This window comes from Balaenoptera musculus, chromosome 2 (assembly GCF_009873245.2).
Source record: "Balaenoptera musculus isolate JJ_BM4_2016_0621 chromosome 2, mBalMus1.pri.v3, whole genome shotgun sequence".
NCBI classification, from domain to species: domain Eukaryota; kingdom Metazoa; phylum Chordata; class Mammalia; order Artiodactyla; family Balaenopteridae; genus Balaenoptera; species Balaenoptera musculus.
This window is the reverse complement of record NC_045786.1, coordinates 83150639-83171559: the sequence shown is the minus strand read 5'-3', so window position 1 is coordinate 83171559 and position 20921 is coordinate 83150639. Positions and strand designations below refer to the sequence as shown.

Genomic DNA, 20921 nt, shown 5'->3' with positions numbered 1-20921 from the left:
ATGGCCTTTTCATATGCTGTTCCTTCTACCTGAAAAGTTTTCATTCCAGATATCGACATAGTTCATTCTCTCACTTCCTTTGAGTCTCTGATCAATATTACCTTCTCATAAGGTATTCTGAGGTAACCCAATATGAAATAACACCAGTTTCAGTGGATGTGTTTATAAACACACATTAGAAGACTCTAAAAGGTGGAGACAAGAAGGCAGACTAACTAGGAACCTCAGGACCCAAGGTACAACACAACAGTGAAGTCCTTGGGTTTTCTTTTTGACTCATATTTCAAACTGGGTGCTAGAGAAACCAGAATCCAGAAATGGTAACAGGCAAAGATAAAAGAAGTCTCAAGAAAATCCTCCTCTCTCTAGCCCAAGGACCAGGAAAAGGGCTGCCTAGTAGGACAGAAAACTTTTAGACAATGACTGCTTACTCCAGCCAAACACAACAGGAAAATCTGCTGCTCCAAATCCACCACTGCCAGAAAAGGGTGGTTGGAGAGCCTCAGCTTCCACTCTCACTAAGGTAGTATCAGAGGAGGCTGAGCAGAGACCGAAGACTTTTATTCCCACAGGACTGGAATGAGGTGCACTTTCCTCTCCCTATGGAAAGTGGTGTCAGAGGAGGCCTAGTGGAGACTGTGACCACTGCCCAGATATAACAAGGCTACCCTCCCCCTTACAGTGTCAGTGGAAGCCACTTGGGGAGCAGTAACAAGGCATCCCTGTCCCTAAAAGTCAGGGTGGTATCAGTAGAGGTCTGCTGGGAGCTGTAACAAACCCTCCTCCCACCACTATGTCAAAAGAGACAAAGTGGGTAACCTGGACTTTCATTCCCCACCTGACAGTGCCCTTCTCCCCCAACTAGAGCAGTGTCAGAGGAGGCCTGTTGAAACACAAAATTTAGATAAGATTCAGAGTCTTATAATACCCAAAATGTCCAGGTTTTAATTGTCATATAAAAAAACTAGGAAACTCAACTTGAATGAGAAAAGACAATTGCCAGCATCTAGATGACACAGATGTTAGAATCACCTGACAAGGATTTTTCAAGCAGTTATCATAAAAATGCTTAAACAATAATGAACACACTTGAAACAAATGAGAGAACAAAGTCTCAGTGAAGAAACAGAAGATATAAAAAAGAACCAAATGTAACTTTTATAACTGAAATGCACAATAACCAAATTTTTTTAAAAAATCAAGAATGGGTTTAACAGCAGAATGGAGGGGACAGAAGAAAGAATTAGTAAACTGGAAAATAGAATAATAGAAATTGCTGAATTTTCAACCTTCAGATTAATTCTACCAGTCATAGCCTATAAAACTTCCTGAACAAGAAAATTTTTGTTTACTTCAGTTAAAACTATCCATTCTGATATTTAAGTAGGATAAGGTATTTATATTAGTGTTCTTGCCTTTACTTCAGGCAGTTTGCATGTGGAATGCTTTGAAGACCCATAAGAAGAGCGTAAAGTAGACACCCCCCACTGGATTTACCAGAGGACTTTAAAACCTTTCCTTATAAATCTCCTAGCTCATTGCTATTGCTCATCTAAATATGTTATATACATTCTTCTTTAATTACATAATAGAAACTAGTTAAAAGCATAAGAATCATAAAAGAAATATGAAAACTATATTTGCAGATGATATGCATAGAAAACCCTAGACAATCAATGACAAAACTAACTTGAATAAAAGGATTAAGTAAGACAGTGACTTATAAAATTTCACACAGAAATCAATATGAATTTTTGGGGGACACAATTCATTCTACAACAGGTCTGTAGGAAAGTTGTTCTGTTCTTCACATTTTTTTTCTTATAGTATTTTTGTATGAATGCTGTGCTCATTCTCTTTTTGCTTCTTATATTTGAATTAGTTGGATTTTTCTCTATAATTAGGAGACTCCTGTCCTATGTGTATTGATGGAGGTGGGTGGTCCTCAGGGTTGTTTTCTAGCATGTACCTCCCAAGGACTCCCTCCTTAAAATATGAAACATTTTCTTAAAGAAATGGTTTGGTTACTAAGAATTGACACAAAACAGTTCTAAAAAATTAGTCAAAATTTGGACAGATTTATAAGAAGGACTTGAAAACAGTCAATAGCTTCTGGTAGTCCATAATGGTATAGTAGGCTTAGGAAACAATATTGGGGAGGTCTTTCCAGGAATATGAAACAATAGCTTAGTTTTAAACCCAAGTGCCTAAATCTCTAGCTAAGTACTCTAGGATGGAATCTTACTTCCCTTCAGCCTTTGAGTCCTACCACTCCTACCTACACACACACACACACACACACACACACACACACACACACACACACACACACACCATGATTCAAAAAATAAGTTTTCCTTGATTAATGATTTTATGTTCTACAAGGAACTCAATTAGCTCTAGAATTTACCCAATATTATTTGCTATAAAAATGCCAGCAGTGTTCCAAAAGCAGCTTAAAATATTTCTCTTACAAATATAAAATATATATGGTATGGTTTTCTTTCTGTGGCAGTTTGGGTTTCTACAATAATTCCACTGCCTGTAAAATTATTTGGCTTTCTAAAGTAATCAACTGATTAATTTTAGTATAACAGAATTTTCAGAATAAAATAAATAATCATTATTATTTTGAAACACAGACATCAATATGCTATGTTTTGTAAGGCAAAGAACTACAAATTTTTTTGACTGGGTAAACAAAACGCTGCAATTCAAAAGTTTTAGGTACCACAATAATGATCAATACTTAATGACATTCGTACCTGACAACCAGAGAAAAATGTTATTCCCTAGATCTTCTTTAAATTCATCATTAAAGAAATCACTGGATTCTGGAAATGCTTCCTGGAATGTTGCATAGATAGCTTGTGCCAAACAATCAGGATACACCTACCAAAAACAGAGTCATATTAAAATAATTCCATATTTCATTTAACATATCTCAACTATCAAAGAAATTACTAAATTTGTGAAATATACGTGCCCCTTTTTTCTTATAGCTTGCTTTTGGCCATTTAGCACTTCTTTGCACTTCTAACTGAGGAATATGAACAAAGAAGAGTTGAAAATAAAGTCAGTCAATTTGGCTATTTGTTAGCATTTTGGGAAAAAAAATTTAATTTGGATAAAGGATGAAGTTACAATTAAGATAAGATACTTTAATGATTCTACATTTATTTCATTTAACCTTGCTATTGATACCCTCTTTCAGAAAAAGAATACTGTCTTTCAGGTCATTATAATAAAAAGCATATATATATATTTTTTTTAATTGAAATATATTTGACATGTAATACTATGTAAGTTTAAGGTGTACAACATGTTGATACATTTGTTTACTGCAATATGATTACCACCATAGCATTAGCTAACAGCTCTATCACGTCACACAATTATCACTTTGAGTGTGTGGTGAAAATAAAGAGCATGTTTTTAAATAATTGAAGCCTGTTTAGGTGAGTTAATATATTATAACCACGACTGTAAAATCATGATCAGATTTTATATTTGTATCATACAAACAGATGGTACTACCAGTATTCTATTAGACTTAAATTCGCTTGACTACTAAGTGTCTCTCGGGGACTGACTAAACACAGGAAGATACCAGATTTTTATAGTAAAGATTTAAAATATTTTATCTACTATTTTGGAAGGCTGGCAGACACCAGAAACTAGAAGAGGCAAGGAATGGCTTCTCCCCTAGGGCCTCTTAAAGAAACTAGCCCTGTTGATACCTTGATTTTAGTCCTATAAGACTCATTTTGGACTTCTGACCTATATAACTGTAAGACAATGAATTTCTGTTGTTTTAAGCCACTAACTTTGTGATAATTTTTACACCAGCAATAGGAAACTAATATAGTCGCCTAATCCAGTAGTGCTAAAATCTGCTGGTAATGGATGGTATTCTTTGAAGAACTCCATAAGTTTTTTTGGGTAGGGGAGAAGAGGAGAGGGAAGAATGCTTTAAAATACTGATATATTTAATTTTACTGAATGAACCATGAACATTTTTACTACCAGAAAAATCACATATTATAATTGTGGTATATAAAATCACACTAATAATCAAAATTTAAAAGTTGAACAAGGTAAGTAAGAGGACCTTTTAAAAGTTTTCTGTGAATATCTCACCTTCAGGAGATTAGGGGAAAAAGAGATCAAGTGTCAAATGATGTTGGGAAAATTTCTGAAGGAATATCATTGTATGATATTGGAAGAAACTGAAGCAAAAGCTATACTAAATATGTTCAGATTCAGTTAATTTGTACTGAATAGTGAGACCTGAAGCTAATTTTTTGATTCTTAAATATTAATAGTTTTCTCTTTCTGTGGTAAGATAAATCAGATGAGCCAATAGTAACAAAACACCTTCTTATTTGAATGAGTTAAAAATAATAGAAATTGGTCAATGAGAGTTGAGGCTCCATTTCTACTTATAGAGCTGTGGAGGTAATATACCTGTAGGGAGGTGGCGTGGTTCTCAAGCACTGAGACAGGGAGAGGGAACATTATAAAATGACTGAACAAAGGTCAAGGGGTCAAATTATTACGGTGTACATGTTATTTGTTCTCAAGTGAGGCTTTGAATCTTGGTTAAACAACTTCTAATTTCTCCTTGGAAAAAGCCATTGAAAATAGGGACTTAGAAAAAAAATCAAGTCATGATTTGAGAAGGGTTATAAATACAATATCTATCAAAAGGCACATCCATCCCAAGGGAGAACATTTGGACCATAAATGTAAGACTAGAAATTACAGAATAAGGGATATGCAATGGTGCCACTACCTCCTTTGTTCACATTAAATAGGTCTTTTATTCTTTTCTTAAGAGCCCTGTGTTAAAGCATGCTTGATTTCATCAAGCCACATGTATAGGCTAGAAACACCACAAAGGGATAGACTAGGTGAAAGCGTATGGATAGGAGAAACAGCTGGTTTTGTCATCTCTAGACAATTTAATGACCAAAAATCCCAACCATTAACTATTATTTTCCTGCAAATAAGAAAAATAAATTTAATATTAGCAGAGAAAATCTTAGTCTATCTTTCAGAACATTAGTGTTCTATAAACAATTTATGAATCATGGATCAACCTCTTCATCTGATGGACAACCAGCTGTGGAACTGAGAGACTGAATGTCTTGCCAAGATCACCTGGGTAATTACGAGCAGATTCCAGATGTGAAGCCAAGTCTCCTTATGCCCAGTCCACTACTGATTTCCTTCTACAATACTGTATGTATATGTTTGTGAGATAGATCAAGACTGAGCATAAATATTCGGCAATTTAAGTTCGTTTATGTTTTCATCATGAAGGACATTTATTTTTATTTTAGGTTTTACCCATGAAAACATTGACTGACTCAAAAATACTTCTGTATTTCTGATTTACAGATGTCAGTACAACAAAGTATTTGAATGTGGCTTCTTCTTTGAAATGCTAGATGTTTACATTTTAAAATACTCAGTGAAATTCCTACATGTCTTCATTTCACATTACTCAAGAACATAAATTATTTTAACCAAATTATTTTACTATAACAGACATAGTAAAACATTTGATTCATAAATTTGTCCATTGTTCTTTACTGTAACATGTGCTTAGTACTTAGGCATAACACAAGAAGTTAAGTCCTCTAGAAGTTAAGTCCTCTTAGATCAAAAGATACTTTATAAAGTAAAAGAAAAATGATAATTTTGTAGGTAAAAAACCAAGACTATACATAGAACAAGTCAATAGTTTTCAAATTATTAATATGCAAACAAATACATATACCACACTGAGGAGATTCTGTAAGGCTTTTAGTCAGTAGAATACAATATTCTGGGGTGGAAGGGCATGACTTTTTAAATATTATCGTTATTAACTCTACTTTAGGCAATTTTGCTTGCAAAGTAACAAAATATGTTCTCATATGTGTTTAAATAAAATAACTATTTTTATATTTCACTTGCTATAAAAATAATTAGCATAATTAGTTAATTTCTATATTTACCTGAAAGAATGCATCCTTTCGACTTAGAGGTATGCTCATGAAAAGTGACACATAACTTTCTGAAATTCTATCAAACAAGGAATCTTGACTTTCTCTGTCAGGCTTAAAAAATAAAACACACATGGAATTAAAATCATTAATACTACAATTTAAAATTAGAATCTGTTTACATAATGTCAGTAACTCTATCTTCTTAAAGGGCAGATCAGTTGCTATAGTGGAATGAGCATGGGTTTTTGGCATCATGCAGACCTGAACTTGAATGCTGGCTCCATTATTCATTAGCTGCACTATCCCAGGCAAGTTAATTAAGTCCTAGTTTCCTTATCTGCCAAATATAGATAATATCACATACCTTAAAGTATTATCTTAAAATTAAATAGGGACAAGGATTATGTTTTGTTTGACTTTGTATTTCAAGCCCTCAGCACGGTGCCTGGCACACTGAAAGCACACCAACATTTGATGAATTAATGAAGGTTCTTGAATAGTAGTTGGCATGCACAAGGCAATCAATGGCATAGTTGCCTGCTATTATTCTATAACCATTCCATATTTTTCATAATCAGTAACTCAGTATAAAGTCAAAGCAATTACTGGAATGAGACAGCCATAGCCAGAACTAGTAAAATTGTGACATGAGAACTATACTAAAAACAAAGTAAGTAGAATGTCATAAGAAGGAAGAAATCTGTAGATAATAATAATGTCAATATTAAAGTCCTAAGGTAGCACCTTGAATTCTTGCTCTATTAAGCAATGAAGAGATAAATTAAAGTGCAAATCCATGAATTAAGCAATAAAGATGAATTAGAGTCCAAATTCATTTATGATGTCAACAGTAGAAGCACAAGTTGGAATTAATAGGTTTTGGTAATAAACATCAAAAATGATCAAATTTAGTGGTAGTTTTCTATGAAATTAGCATGCCATATGAGCTAGGATTCATAAATGCATAGGATCTTAGACATAAAGTGGAAGTTAGATATCACCTAGGTTAAGCCCCTCTATTTTAATGACTGCATTGATGCCCAGAAAGATTAAGAGAATTATTTAAGGTTATACACAGTTAAGTAACTGAAAGCCAGACTAGAATCTAGGTCTCCTAACTCCCAATACAGCTTTTATGCTTGTGTAATAAGTTTATGGTAGGAGATAGTAGCAGAAATCATAATGATAATGTTAATAGTTAACAATTCTTGATCATTTATATAATGGGCAGTGGTTCTAAGACTTAGGGTTGTGTGAGAATTAAATGAGATAATATATAATTTACTAGTAAAGAAAGTTGGCATGTTTCAGTTACATGATCTACACTTAACACGTGTGATGAAATACCCAAACAGAAAGTTCCAGAACATGTCTTTGATTAATACAATTCAACCTAATGTCCACAACATATATACCTCCACAGGAAACTGAGTAGCAAAATGGTACAGTAAATTTTTATACATGTTTTGGTATGCTTGAAAAGAAAACGTATCCTACAGCTTTTGGATATTCAGGTTACTGATATGTTCATTAGATCTAGCTATTTAACATATGTTAAATCATACTTGCATTCCAGGAATAAATTTCATTGGTCAGATTGTATAACCCTTTTAATATACTGCTGAATTCAGTTTGCTAGTATTTTGCTGAAGATTTTTGCATCAATATCCATCAAAGAGGATATTGGTCTGTAGATGCTTTTTTTGTTGTAATATCTTTGGCTTTGGTATCAGGGTAATGCTGGTCTCATAAAATGAGCTAGAAACTATTCCCTTCTCTTCAATTTTTTGGGAGAGTTAGAGAAGGACTGGTGTTAATTCTTCTTTTAATGTTGGCAGACTTCATCAGTGAAGTCATCTAGTCCAGAACTTTTCTTTGTTGGGAGGTTTCTGATTACGGAAACCTGATTGAATCTCCTTACTAGTTATAGGTCTATTCAGATTGTCTATTTCTTCATTATTCAGTCTTGGAAAATTATATGTTTCTAGGAATTTGTCCATTTTATACAGGCTATCCAATTTGTTGTTATATGTTTGTTCACAGTACTCTAATAATCCTTGTTATTTCTTTGACAATAGTAATGTTTCCACTTTCATTTCTGACTTCGGTAATTTGAGTCCTTTTTTTTTTTTTTTTTTGGCTGCACTGAATGGCATATGAGATCTTATATGAGATCTTAGTTCCCCGACGAGGGATCGAACCCATGCCCCCTGCAGTGGAAGCACGGAGTCTTAACCACTGGACTGACAGGGAAGTCCTCACTTTTTTTCTTAGTCTAGCTAGAGGTTTGTCAATTTTGTTGATCTCAAAGGACTAACTTTTGGTTTTACTGATTTTCTCTACTGTTTACCAATTCTCTATTTTACTTATCTCCACTCTAATCTTTAGTAATTCCTTCCTTCTTTGTTGTTCTTTTTCTAGTTCCTTAATATGTAAAGTTAGGTTGTTGATATATTGTTTTTTGATTTATTTAAAACTTTAAATTTCTCTTTTAGCAATGCTTTTGCTTTATCCTATGAGTTTTGGTACATTGTGTTTTTTGCTTTCATTTGTTTCAAGTTATTTTCTAATTTCCCCTGTGATTTATTCTTTGAATCATTGGTTGTTTAAGAACTCTTATACATCAACAATGTGAGAATAATTTGTACATCCAGTTTGGAAACAACTTAGCACTACCTTGTGAAGTTGAACATCTTCATACCCAACAATGCAGCAATTCCATTCCTTCTCTATGTGTCTTGCAATTCTTGTTTGAGAGATGGACATCTTCAATAGGACAGTAAAACCTGAGGTATAAAGTAGTTATGCTTGGGAATAGGTATGTCTCTTCTCTTGTTAGCCTTTAGGGGTCTGAGTCAACTAAGTAAAATGTTAAGCTCCATTTGGGTTTTGTTTTTGCTATGGTTATTCTCAGTTAAACAGAGGCTTCAAATTCCTCCTGCATTGCCTTGTTTTTAGAATTCTTGAAGACCCACCTTTTGAATTCATTTTCTCTAATTCCTTCTGTTTTTCAGTTTTTCCTTTTATTGGTTTCCTCTCTGATCTTTATTATTTCCTTTCTTCTGCATACTTTGGTTTTCATTTCTTTTTCTTTGTCTAGTTTCCTACAGTAGAAGTTGAGGTCATGGTTTTTGAGAACTTTCCTTATTTCAAATCTAGACATCTTAATGCTTTAAATTTCCAAATACTGCTTGAGGTCCATCCCACAAATTTTAATCTGTATTTTCATTTTCATCAAGTTCAAAATACTTTTCAATTTCCCGACTGATTTCTGGTTAGACCCACAGTTCCTGAGAAGTGTGTTATTTAGTTATCAAATATTTGAAGATTTTCCAGGTAGCTTTCTGTTATTCATTTATAATATAATTCCATTTTGGTCTAAAAACATACTTTGTATGACTTGAATTCTTTTAATTTCATTAGGATGTTTTCCTAGCCCAGAATATAGTTGGTAAAGGTTTAATGGGTACATAAGAAAAATGTGTATTCTGCTGTTGTTATGAGGAATGTTTAATAAATATCAACTAGATCCATAAAGTTGGTTAACAGTATTGCTCAAGTCATCTACATCATTCTATATCAATAACTGGTTTTCTGCACATTCGACCAATTATTGAATATAAGGTGTTGAAATACCTAACTATACTTATAGATTTGTCTATTGCTTCTTTAAGTATTAAAATTTTTTCATTAAATGTGTTTCAAAGCATTTTAATTAGGTGCATAAATATTTATGATTGTTATGTCATATTGATGTATTGACTACTTTATAATTATACAATTACTTTCTTTTTCCCCTGTAATATTCTTTGCTTTGAAGGCTACCCTGTATAATGAGTTCAAAAAAGTTGTGACTTTTGTGGGTTATATATGGCTTGTCTTTGTTATTTTATGAGTGGAACTGATGTACTTTCCAGCCTCCTGAATCTTTTTGGGAGCCAATGTTCCAAGGACAATTTTGAAAACATTAAGGGTATATGATTACTCGAACTATTCTAGTTAAACACCATCAAGGAAATTTTTATCATTAGCCTACACGTTGGCCAGCAATTTTTAGAACACTGCATTCTCACTAACAATATGATAATAAATAATAATGATAGATGTAACCATTGAACACTTACCATATACCTACTTCCATGTAAACAAACAACTTTACATGCATTTTCTAATATAACTCCCGATAAACAGATAAAGTAGGTAATTTTTAAAAATTTTATGAAAGACTTAGAGAGGTAAGTAACTATTCAAAGTCACATCATTTTCTAAGTGGATAAACTTGTTTTTGAAAGCCAGATCTTAATTCTATTATATTGAATCTCATATTACATTTATATAGTATTTCCACAGTTTACTAGGGATCTTATTCATGTCACTTTTAGTACACACACCAACTCTAGGAAAAAAGAAAGTATATGTTATTTTTACCTGTTTTTTGTTTGTTTTGTTTTATTTTGTTTTAGAGAGATGACATAACTGAAGCTCAGAGTGATTTTCTGACTAGCCCAAAGTCTCACACTAACTACTGGGAGAGCCAGATTTAAAATTTTAATTTCCTGGATTCCAGTGCAGCACTTTTTCTACTAGATCAAGCTACCACTACATCATAGGCAATAAAGGAAATCTGCTATTATATTAGTCACCTAAAAACTACTGAAATAAGTTTTAGAGCCAGCATACTGAACCATGCTATGTTCTAGAGTATGATTATATATATTTTTTTAATATTATGCTGTTGGTAATTAAATTGTACAAGTGGCTCAGGGTTCTATTCCAGTTATAAAGTCAGTATTATTTATTATTCATAAAGTAGATTCAAAAATAGATAGAATTTATGTGTTTTGTACTCACCTGAAAATGTAGTACAACTTGAAATAGGAGCTAACCTAACAAAACAGATATTCCCACACAATGCTGGTAAAAATGTATGGGCATGCACCACACTTATTTGGTGGATTTAGGAACCTAAGAGGTCATGCTATTTATCTAGTTCACTGGCTTCAATACATTTATATTTAACAATGAATCCTCTTAGAAATAAAACCATAGGTGAAATGTAATTAACAGAACAGATGAAAGAGGAGCTGTTCTGGTTAAATCATGGAAATGTTGCTTCAATATGGCTTGGATATCCCTTCAGTTCCCTAGAACACTAGCAGAACACTAATCCAGCTGAATCATATATTGTTCCTCAAAACACACCAGAAATCTTAACTGATACTGGAAATGTTATTAAATTATAATATTTTAAAATTTTTACTGGGGGTGGAGTCAAGGTGGCGGACTAGGAGGATGCGGAATTTGTGTCTCCACACAACTAGGGCACCTACCAGGCACCGGTGGGGGACCACAGACACCTAAGGGGACAGGAGGAACCCCCAGTGACCGGGTAGAACGTGGAGCGTGGGGGGAGTGAAGGGGGAGGAGAAGTGGAGGCAGGATGGGACTGGCACCCCTGAGGGGCAGCTGGAGGAGGGGAAGGGATCCCACGCCCGAAGGGGTAAATTGGGGGACCACTGAGAGGGCAGGGGATCAAAAGGGAGCATGGCCAGGATTACCCTGCCCACTAGGGCCCCTGGGAGCCTGCTGAGATCCTGAGCCTGATCCTCTGCCCACCGAGGCCCCCTCCAGCCGTGCACGGGTCCTGAGGGAGTGGGAGGGAGGGAAGGGGGAGCAAAAGTAAAGGCCGGACCTCCGGGACCAGCACCCCTGAGGGGTGGCTGGGGGAGGAGGAGTTCCTACACCCAGCAGAACCCACCCACGGTTAGGGGTCCATCGGGGACAGGGGAGACCCTGGGGAGACGGTGGTGGCGGCGTGCAGAGGAACAGAAGGGAATGCGGCCAGCACTTTCTCTGTCTACTTAGGCACCAGTGAGCCTGATGGGCTCCTGGGCCTAACCCTCTGACCTCGGAGTCTCCCTCTTGCAGTGCAGAGCCCAAGCCCCACCCCTACACTCCCACCCAAGGCCCTACCTCTACACTTGGAGACCCCCTCCAATGCTGGGCCTAAACCCCACCCACACACCCTCACTCAGGGCCCTAACTCCAAACTCCGGAACTCCACACTCCAGAGGTCCTCCTTTCCATGTACTTCCTCTCCCCTTCTGTGCAGGTACTAAGCAGAGGCCCTGCCCCACACTCAAACGTCAACCCCCACCCACCTAAGTCCCGCCACACACAAAACCCCACCCCTGCTTAAGTTCCACCCCCACTGAAACACCCCCATAGCCAAGGCTTTTTTTTTTCCTCTTTTAGATTGGGGTTCTGTTTTACCTTGTTGATTCATTTATATATTTATTTTTCCTAATAAATCTTTTATTTTTCTAATTTTCTTTTATTCTTTATACTCTGTTATTGTTCTCTCCTTTTAGCTTGTTCCCCCTCCCCACTTTTTTTTCTGTTGTGGTTTTATTTTACTGTGTTGCAGTTGTTTCAATTATATTTTTATTTTTCCTAATAAATTTTGGTTTTTATTCTTTGATATGGTACTGCACCTTTTTTTTTTTTTTGCCATGCCATGCAGTTTGAAGGATTTTGGTTCCCAGCCTGGAGGTCGGGCCTGAGCTCCTGTGATGGGAGCTCTGAGCCCAAAAAGCTGGAATAACAGAAAACCTCAGACCCCAGGGAATATTAATCGGAGTGAGGCCTCCCGGAGGTGCTCATCTCAGCACCAAGACCTGGCTCTATCCAACTGCTTGCAAACTCCAGTGCTGGATGCCTCAGGCCAAACAACCAGTAAGACAAGAATACAGCCCCACCCATCAGAACAAAAAAAAAAAAAAGGAAATGACAAAAAATTATCTTACAGACAAAGGAGCAAGGTAAAAACTTACAACACCAAATAAATGAAGAGAAATAGGCAACCTATCTGAAAAAGAATTCAGAGTAATGATAAAGGTGATCCAAAATCTCAGAAACATAATGGAGAAAATACAAGAAACATTTAACAAGGAACTAGGAGAACTAAAGAGCAAACAAACAGTGATGAACAACTTAATAATTGAAACGAAAAACACTCTAGAAGGAATCAATAGCAGAATAACTGAGGCAGAAGAACAGATAAGTGAGCTGGAAGATAAAATGGTGGAAATAACTGCCAGGGATAGAATAAAGAAAAAAGAATGAAAAGAATTGAGGACAGTCTCAGAGACTCCTGGGACAGCATTAAATGCACCAACATTCGAATTATAGGGGTCCCAGAAGAAGAAGAGAAAAAGAAAGGGTCTGAGAAAATATTTCAAGAGATTATATTTGAAAACTTCCCTAACATGGGAAACGAAATAATCAATCAAGTACAGGAGGCGCAGAGAGTCCCATAAGGGTAAATCCAAGGAGAAACACGCCAAGACACATGTTAATCAAACTATCAAAAATTAAATACAAAGAAAAAATAATAAAAGCAGCAAGGGAAAAACAACTAATAACATACAAGGGAATCCGCATAAGGTTAACAGCTGATCTTTCAGCAGAAACTCTGCAAGCCAGAAGGGAGTGGCAGGACATATTTAAAGTGATGAAAGGGAAAAACCTACAACCAAGATTACTCTACCCAGTAAAGATCTCATTCAGATTTGACAGAGAAATTAAAACCTTTACAGACAAGCAAAAGTTAAGAGAATTCAGCACCACCAAACCAGCTTTACAAGAAATGCTAAAGGAACTTCCCTAGGCAGAAAACACAAGAGAAGGAAAAGACCTACAATAACAAACCAAAAACAATTGGTAATAGAACATACATATCGATAACTACCTTAAATGTAAATGGATTAAATGGTCCAACCAAAAGACACAGACTGGCTGAATGGATACAAAAACAAGACCCATATAAATGCTGTCTACAAGAGACCCACTTCAAACCTAGGGACACATACAGACTGAAAATGAGGGGATGGAAAAAGATATTCCATGCAAATGGAAATAGAAAGAAAGCTGGAGTAGAAATTCTCATGTGAGACAAAATAGACTTTAAAATAAAGACTATTACAAGAGACAAAGTAGGACACTACATAATGATCAAGGGATCAATCCAAGAAGAAGGCATAACAATTGTAAACATTTATGCACCCAACATAGGAGCACCTCAATACATAAGGCAAATGCTAACAGCCATAAAAGGGGAAATCGACAGTAACACAATCATAGTAGGGGACTTTAACAGCCCACTTTCACCAATGGACAGATCATCCAAAATGAAAATAAATAAGGAAACACAAGCCTTAAATGACACATTAGACAAGACGGACTTAATTGATATTTATAGGACATTCCATCCAAAAACAACAGAATACACTTTCTTCTCAAGTGCTCATGGAACATTTTACAGGATAGATCATATCTTGGGTCACAAATCAAGCCTTGGTAAATTCAAGAAAATTGAAATCATATCAAGTATCTTTTCCAACCACAACGCTATCAGACTAGATATCAATTACAGGAAAAAATCTGTAAAAAATACAAACACATGGAGGCTAAACAATGCGCTACTAAATAACCAAGAGATCATTGAAGAAATCAAAGAGGAAACCAAAAAATACCTAGAAACAAATGGCAATGAAAACACGACAATCCAAAACCTATGGGATGCAGCAAAAGCAGTTCTAAGAGGGAAGTTTATAGAAATACAATCCTACCTCAAGAAACAAGAAACATCTCTAATAAACAACCTAACCTTACACCTAAAGCAATAGAGAAAGAACAAAAAAAATGCAAAGTTAGCAGAAGGAAAGAAATCATAAAGATCAGACCAGAAATAAATGAAAAAGAAATGAAGGAAACAACAGCAAAGATCAATATAACTAAAAGCTCGTTCTTTGAGAAGATAAAAAAATTGATAAACCATTAGATAGACTCATCAAGAAAAAAAAGGGAGAAGACTCAAATCAACAGAATTAGAAATGAAAAAGGAGAAGTAACAATTGACACTGCAGAAATACAAAGGATCATGAGTGATTACTACAAACAAATATATGCCAACAAAATGGACAACCTGTAAGAAACGGACAAATTCTTAGAAAAGCACAACCTTCTGAGACTGAACCAGGAAGAAATAGAATACATAAACAGACCAATCACAAGCACTGAAATTTAGACTGTGATTAAAAATCTTCCAACAAACAAAAGCCAAGGACCAGATGGTTTCACAGGCGAATTCTAGCAAACATTTAGAGAAGAGCTAACACCTATCCATCTCAAACTCTTCCAAAATATAGGAGAGGGAGGAACATTCCCAAACTCATTCTATGAGGCCACCATCACCCTGATACCAAAACCAGACAAAGATGTCACAAAGAAAGAAAACTACAGGCCAATATCCTTGATGAACACTGATGCAAAAATCCTCAACAAAATACTAGGAAACCGAATCCAACAGCACATTAAAAGGATCATACACCATGATCAAGTGGGGTTTATCCCAGGAATGCAAGGATTCTTCAATATAGGCAAAACAATGAATGTGATACCCCATATCAACAAATTGAAGGATAAAAACCATATGATCATCTCAATAGATGCAGAAAAAGCTTTCAACAAAATTCAACACCCATTTATAATAAGAAAAAAAAAACACCCACAAAGTAGGCACAGAAGGAACCTACCTCAACATAATAAAGGCCATATATGACAAACCAACAGCCAACATCATTCTCAAGGGTGAAAAACTGAAACCATGTCCTCTAAGGTCAGGAACAAGACAAGGTTTCCCACTCTCACCACTATTATTCAACATAGTTTTGGAAGTTTTAGCCAATCAGAGAAGAAAAAGAAATAAAAGGAATCCAAATCATAAAAGAAGAAGTAGAACTGTCACTGTTTGCAGATGACATGATACTATAAGTAGAGCATCCTAAAGATGCTACCAGAAAACTACTAGAGCTAATCAATGAATTTGGTAGAGTAGCTGGATACAAAATTAATGCACAGAAATCTCTTGCATTCCTACACACTAGTGATGAAAAATCTGAAGGAGAAATTAAGGAAACACTCCCATTTACCATTGCAACAAAAAGAATAAAATACCTAGGAATAAACCTAGCAAAGGAGACAAAAGACCTGTATCCAGAAAACTATAAGACACTGATGAAAGAAATTAAAGATGATACAAACAGATGGAGAGATACACCATGTTCTTGGATTGGAAGAATCAACACTGTGAAAATAACTATACTACCCAAAGCAATCTACATATTCAATGCAATCCATTTCAAACTACCAGTGGCATTTTTCACAGAACTAGAACAAAAAATTTCACAATTTGTATGGAAAAACAAAATACCCCAAATAGCCAAAGCAATCTTGACAAAGAAAAATGGAACTGGAGGAATCAGGCCCCCTGACTTCAGACTATAGTACAAAGCTACAGTAATCAAGACAGTATGGTACTGGCACAAAAACAGAAATGTAGATCAATGGAACAGGATAGAAAATCCAGAGATAAATCCTTGCACATATGGTCACCTTATCTTTGATAAAGGAGGCAGGATTATACAATGGACAAAAGACAGCCTCTTCAATAAGTGGTGCTGGGAAAACTGGACAGCTGCATGTAAACGAATGAAATTAGAACACTCCCTAACACCATACACAAAAATAAGCTTAAAATGGATCAAAGACCTAAATGTAAGGCCAGACACTATCAAACTCTTAGAGGAAAACATAGGCAGAACACTCTATGACATATATCACAGCAAGATCCTTTTTGACCCACCTCCTAGAGAAATGGAAATAAAAACAAAAATAAACAAATGGGACCTAAAGAAACTTAAAAGCTTTTGCACAGCAAAGGAAACCATAAACAAGAAGAAAAGACAACCCTCACAATGGGAGAAAATATTTGCAAATGAAGCAACTGACAAAGGATTAATCTCCAAAATATACACACAGCTCATGCAGCTCAATATCAAAGATACAAACAACTCAATCCAAAAATGGGCTGAAGACCTAAATAGACATTTCTTCAAAGAATATATATAGATTGCCAACAAACACATGAAAGGATGCTCACCATCACTAATCATTAGAGAAATGAAAATCAAAACTACAATGAGGTATCACCTCACACTGGTCAGAATGGCCATCATCAAAAAATCTACAAACAATAAATGTTGTAGAGGGTGTGGAGAAAAGGGAACCCTCATGCACTGTTGGTGGGAATGTAAATTGATACATCCACTATGGAGAACAGTATGGAGGTTCCTTTAAAAACTAAAAATAGAACTACCATATGACCCAGCAATCCTACTACTCGGCATATACCCTGAGAAAACCATAATTCAAAAAGAGTGATGTACCATAATGTTCATTGCAGCACTATTTACTATAACCTGGACGTGGAAGCAACCTAAGTGTCCATCGATAGACAAATGGATAAAGAAGATGTGGCACATATATACAATGGAATATTACTCAGCCATAAAAAGAAACGAAATTGAGTTATTTGTAGTGAGGTGGATGGACCTACAGTCTGCCATACAGAGTGAAGTAAGTCAGAAAAACAAATACCATATGCTAACACATATATACGGAATCTAAAAAAAAAATGGTTCTGATGAACCTAGGGGTAGGAAAGGAATAAAGACACAGACGTAGAGAATGGACTTGAGGACATGGGGAGGGGGAAAAGTAAGCTGGGACAAAGTGAGAGAGTACCACTGATACATATACACTACCAAATGTAAAATAGATAGCTAGTGGGAAGCAGCTACATAGTACAGGGAGATCAGCTCAGTGCTTTGTGACGACCTAGAGGGGTGGAATACGGAGGGTGGGAGGGAGATGCAAGAGGGAGGGGATATAGGGATATATGTATGCATATATCTGATTCACTTTGTTATACAGCAGAAACTAACACAACATTGTAAAGTAATTATACTCCAATAAAGATGTCAAAAAAATTATTACTTAATTACTGCATTTTAATTTTAGGAAGCCAGTAGTTTCTAGAGAAAAGCTTGCTTAAAGATGAAAAGATTTCTAATCCTTGTTTATTCCAAGGATAATCCTATATATGTAATGGGTCATTAATATCTTTGTGTCAAATCTGTTTGTTCAAAATAATATTATATGGCTTGACAAAGTTACTAGAAACATTGCTAGATTATGTTTCCTTCAAAAACTTGCTATATATAATCCTAACAGATTTAAGTGGGAAAGTAATGCTTCTTCTCATGTTCTATCATGGAAAAACATAAATTTGGGATTCAGATCTAGAGAAAGAAATTTAAGGTAATGAAACTCTGATTGCACAAATTTCCCTATGTAATTACCTTTGTAGAACTGATACACCACTTCCTATCCCTCATTCAACTCCTAACAATAATAGAAACATAGTACAGATAATCTTACCTAGAATTACATTAATTATTCTAACATGAAGCTCTATGTAAATGGTTTGTATGTAAAATTAGTAACACCCATTCCTTCATGGTATGAAAGAATCCATTAGCAGTTTTCTTTGGGTAATTTGAGGTGGGGAGGTGAAGAATTCAGCCTGTTATTAGGCTCCCCTGATGGGGTAGCACACCTTCTTAATGCTTAGACTGCGATCCCCTGCGTTACCCTACTTTCCATCCTTCTAGATCCAGAGGCCACATGGCAGTCATTGGTATTCACCACTTTTTCCAGGCTCACGTATTCTCTAATGTAAGACTCGGGTACTGCTTATTTCCATTCTCTTATTGCTTCCCAGATACCCACGTCTTTCTCTTTTTAATCCTAAGCAGAGCTTTTATCTTTCTGAATCACGTGAGGACCCTCTCCCCATCTGATATTGTAGAGTGTTTTCTAAGTGAAACCTCCCTCAATGTCACTGATTTGCAGTGGATATTCTGTTTCGTGTTCATCAGCACATTACAGTATTGAGTAAAGCTACAACTTTATTACTCACTACAGTGTTTGATTTCACTAATCTTTTTCTGATTAATAAAGACTCTGGATCTTTGAAATCCATATTAAGGTTTTAACTTCTCTGAAAGAACTCTAGATTTCAAACAGGATTTCTAACATGTGCAGAATACTAAAAAACCAAGCTCTGTGACAGGATCAGAAAAACAGTTTTTGTACCAGTGCTACCTCTACTGAAAAATTAATTATGCTGCAAATCAACTTTTAAAAAAAGAAGTTTAAAAAATATCATTATACCTTAAATTTATGGAGAAACCACCACCAAAAGGAATCATGCAAAAGAGCAACAGAGGCTTCTGAGAGAAAATGAGTCTTCCAGATTTTAAAAATTTTTCCCTATGGAAAAAAGACACATGGAGATCAAATTAATAATATTATAAGACATGTTACTGTAAATAGGCTTTATAAAGAGTGTGTATTTAATAGTTATAAACTACCACTGCTTAATAGAAATTTAATGTGAGCCATATATAGATTTTCTAATAAACATTTTAAAAAAGTAAAAGTAAAAGGTGAAATTTTAGTGACATTTTGTTTAACCAAATATATTTAAAATATATTTTAATACATAATTGTTATTAAATTATTAATGAAATATTTTACATTCTTTTGGGTACTAGGTCTTTGAAATATAGTGTATATTTTATACTTATAGCACATCTCAATTTGAACATAAATTTTCATCATAAATACTAGGTCATAATTAGATTTTGTAAACTATATGATTGTAATTTTGTTTCAACCATAATTGAAAGTTGTTCAATAACTGAATCAAGTATTAATTTTAAAATTTATATATAATTAAAATAAATAAAATTTAAAAATTCAGCTGATCACAGACATAGAAAACAAACTTATGGTTACCAAAGGGGAAAGTAGGGGAGAGGGATAAATTATGAGTTTGGGATTAAGAGATACACTCTACTATATATAGAATAGATAAACAACAAGGTCCTACTGTATAGCATAGGGAACTATATTCAATACCTTGTAATAACCTATAATGGAAAAGAACCTTAAAAAGAATATATATATATATATATGTATAACTGAATTGCCTTGCTATATACCAGAAACTAACACAACACTGTAAACCAACCATACTTCATAAAAAAAAAATTCAGCTGAGTCACACCGGGCATATTTCATATTCTCAATAATCACATTTGATTAGTAGTCACTGAAATGACAGTGTAGGCTAGACCAGGAATAGCAAAAATCCAAGACATATGTTAACAATTTCCCTTTTATGCTGAAGACAGGTATCAACAATCATGGGATTCTAACCCAATGGGCCCCATCATAAGTCTAGACCCTAAAGATAGTGTTCTTTCCAAGCAATTCATCAAAATTGGCACATAAAGTTAATTTACCATGACTGCTAGAGACTATAAGTCTTGGTTTAAATAGGTACCTTCAATAGTCATTTTATTTTATTCACTAAAAGTTTGTAATGCCAGATTCAGTAGAGTTCAAGAATTCTTTTAATGAAATCCATAGGTATGAATTTCTGTTCCTCAAGTACAAGTCTACAAAAAGGATACCGTGCAAACGTTTATACCAAGGAGATTATTTATCATGCATACTGTGGGAGCACTTCTCCTTCATAGGCCACTAAGTATAGTATATACATTGGTAACAGTTTCAACTTATTTAGCACTTCTTAATTACAAAAACATATGAGAAGTACATAAAGAAAAAAGTAGAAAATTAAAATAAAGGAGAAAATCTGAATATTTTTTGTTGAAATTATTTGCAAATTTCAAGCAAACATGCTTTTTAGTGTAAACTAACTGCATGATTGCTTCTATTCTAAGTTTTGGTTATGTTTAGTATCACTAGCTTTCTTTTTCAGGAAAATTCCAAATTCTTTAAAATATATCAGTATTTAGTCAAAACAATCAAAAACAGAAATCAGCCAAAAAACCCCAAACCCAACTTAAAAAGTTAAATGGTACTTTCCTCCATCACCCTCTACCCTTTTGTGATACTTTTTTGATTCAAATAAATGTAAACATACCTTAA

At 34.9% G+C, this 20921-nt stretch overlaps 1 protein-coding gene across 4 annotated transcripts in view; it reads right to left on the bottom strand.

Annotated features, from left to right (window-relative positions):
* Nucleotides 1-20921, bottom strand: part of FAM227B (family with sequence similarity 227 member B) — a 268773-nt gene that overhangs the window by 208344 nt on the left and 39508 nt on the right. For all 4 annotated transcript variants that reach the window (XM_036842850.1, XM_036842849.1, XM_036842847.1 and 1 more), the window contains exons 7-9: nt 19134-19232; nt 6006-6107; nt 2766-2892 (exon numbers count right to left, since the gene is read on the bottom strand). In XM_036842850.1, coding sequence (XP_036698745.1) covers nt 2766-2892; nt 6006-6107; nt 19134-19232 — 328 coding nt within the window. The remainder of the gene's footprint in view (nt 1-2765; nt 2893-6005; nt 6108-19133; nt 19233-20921) is intronic.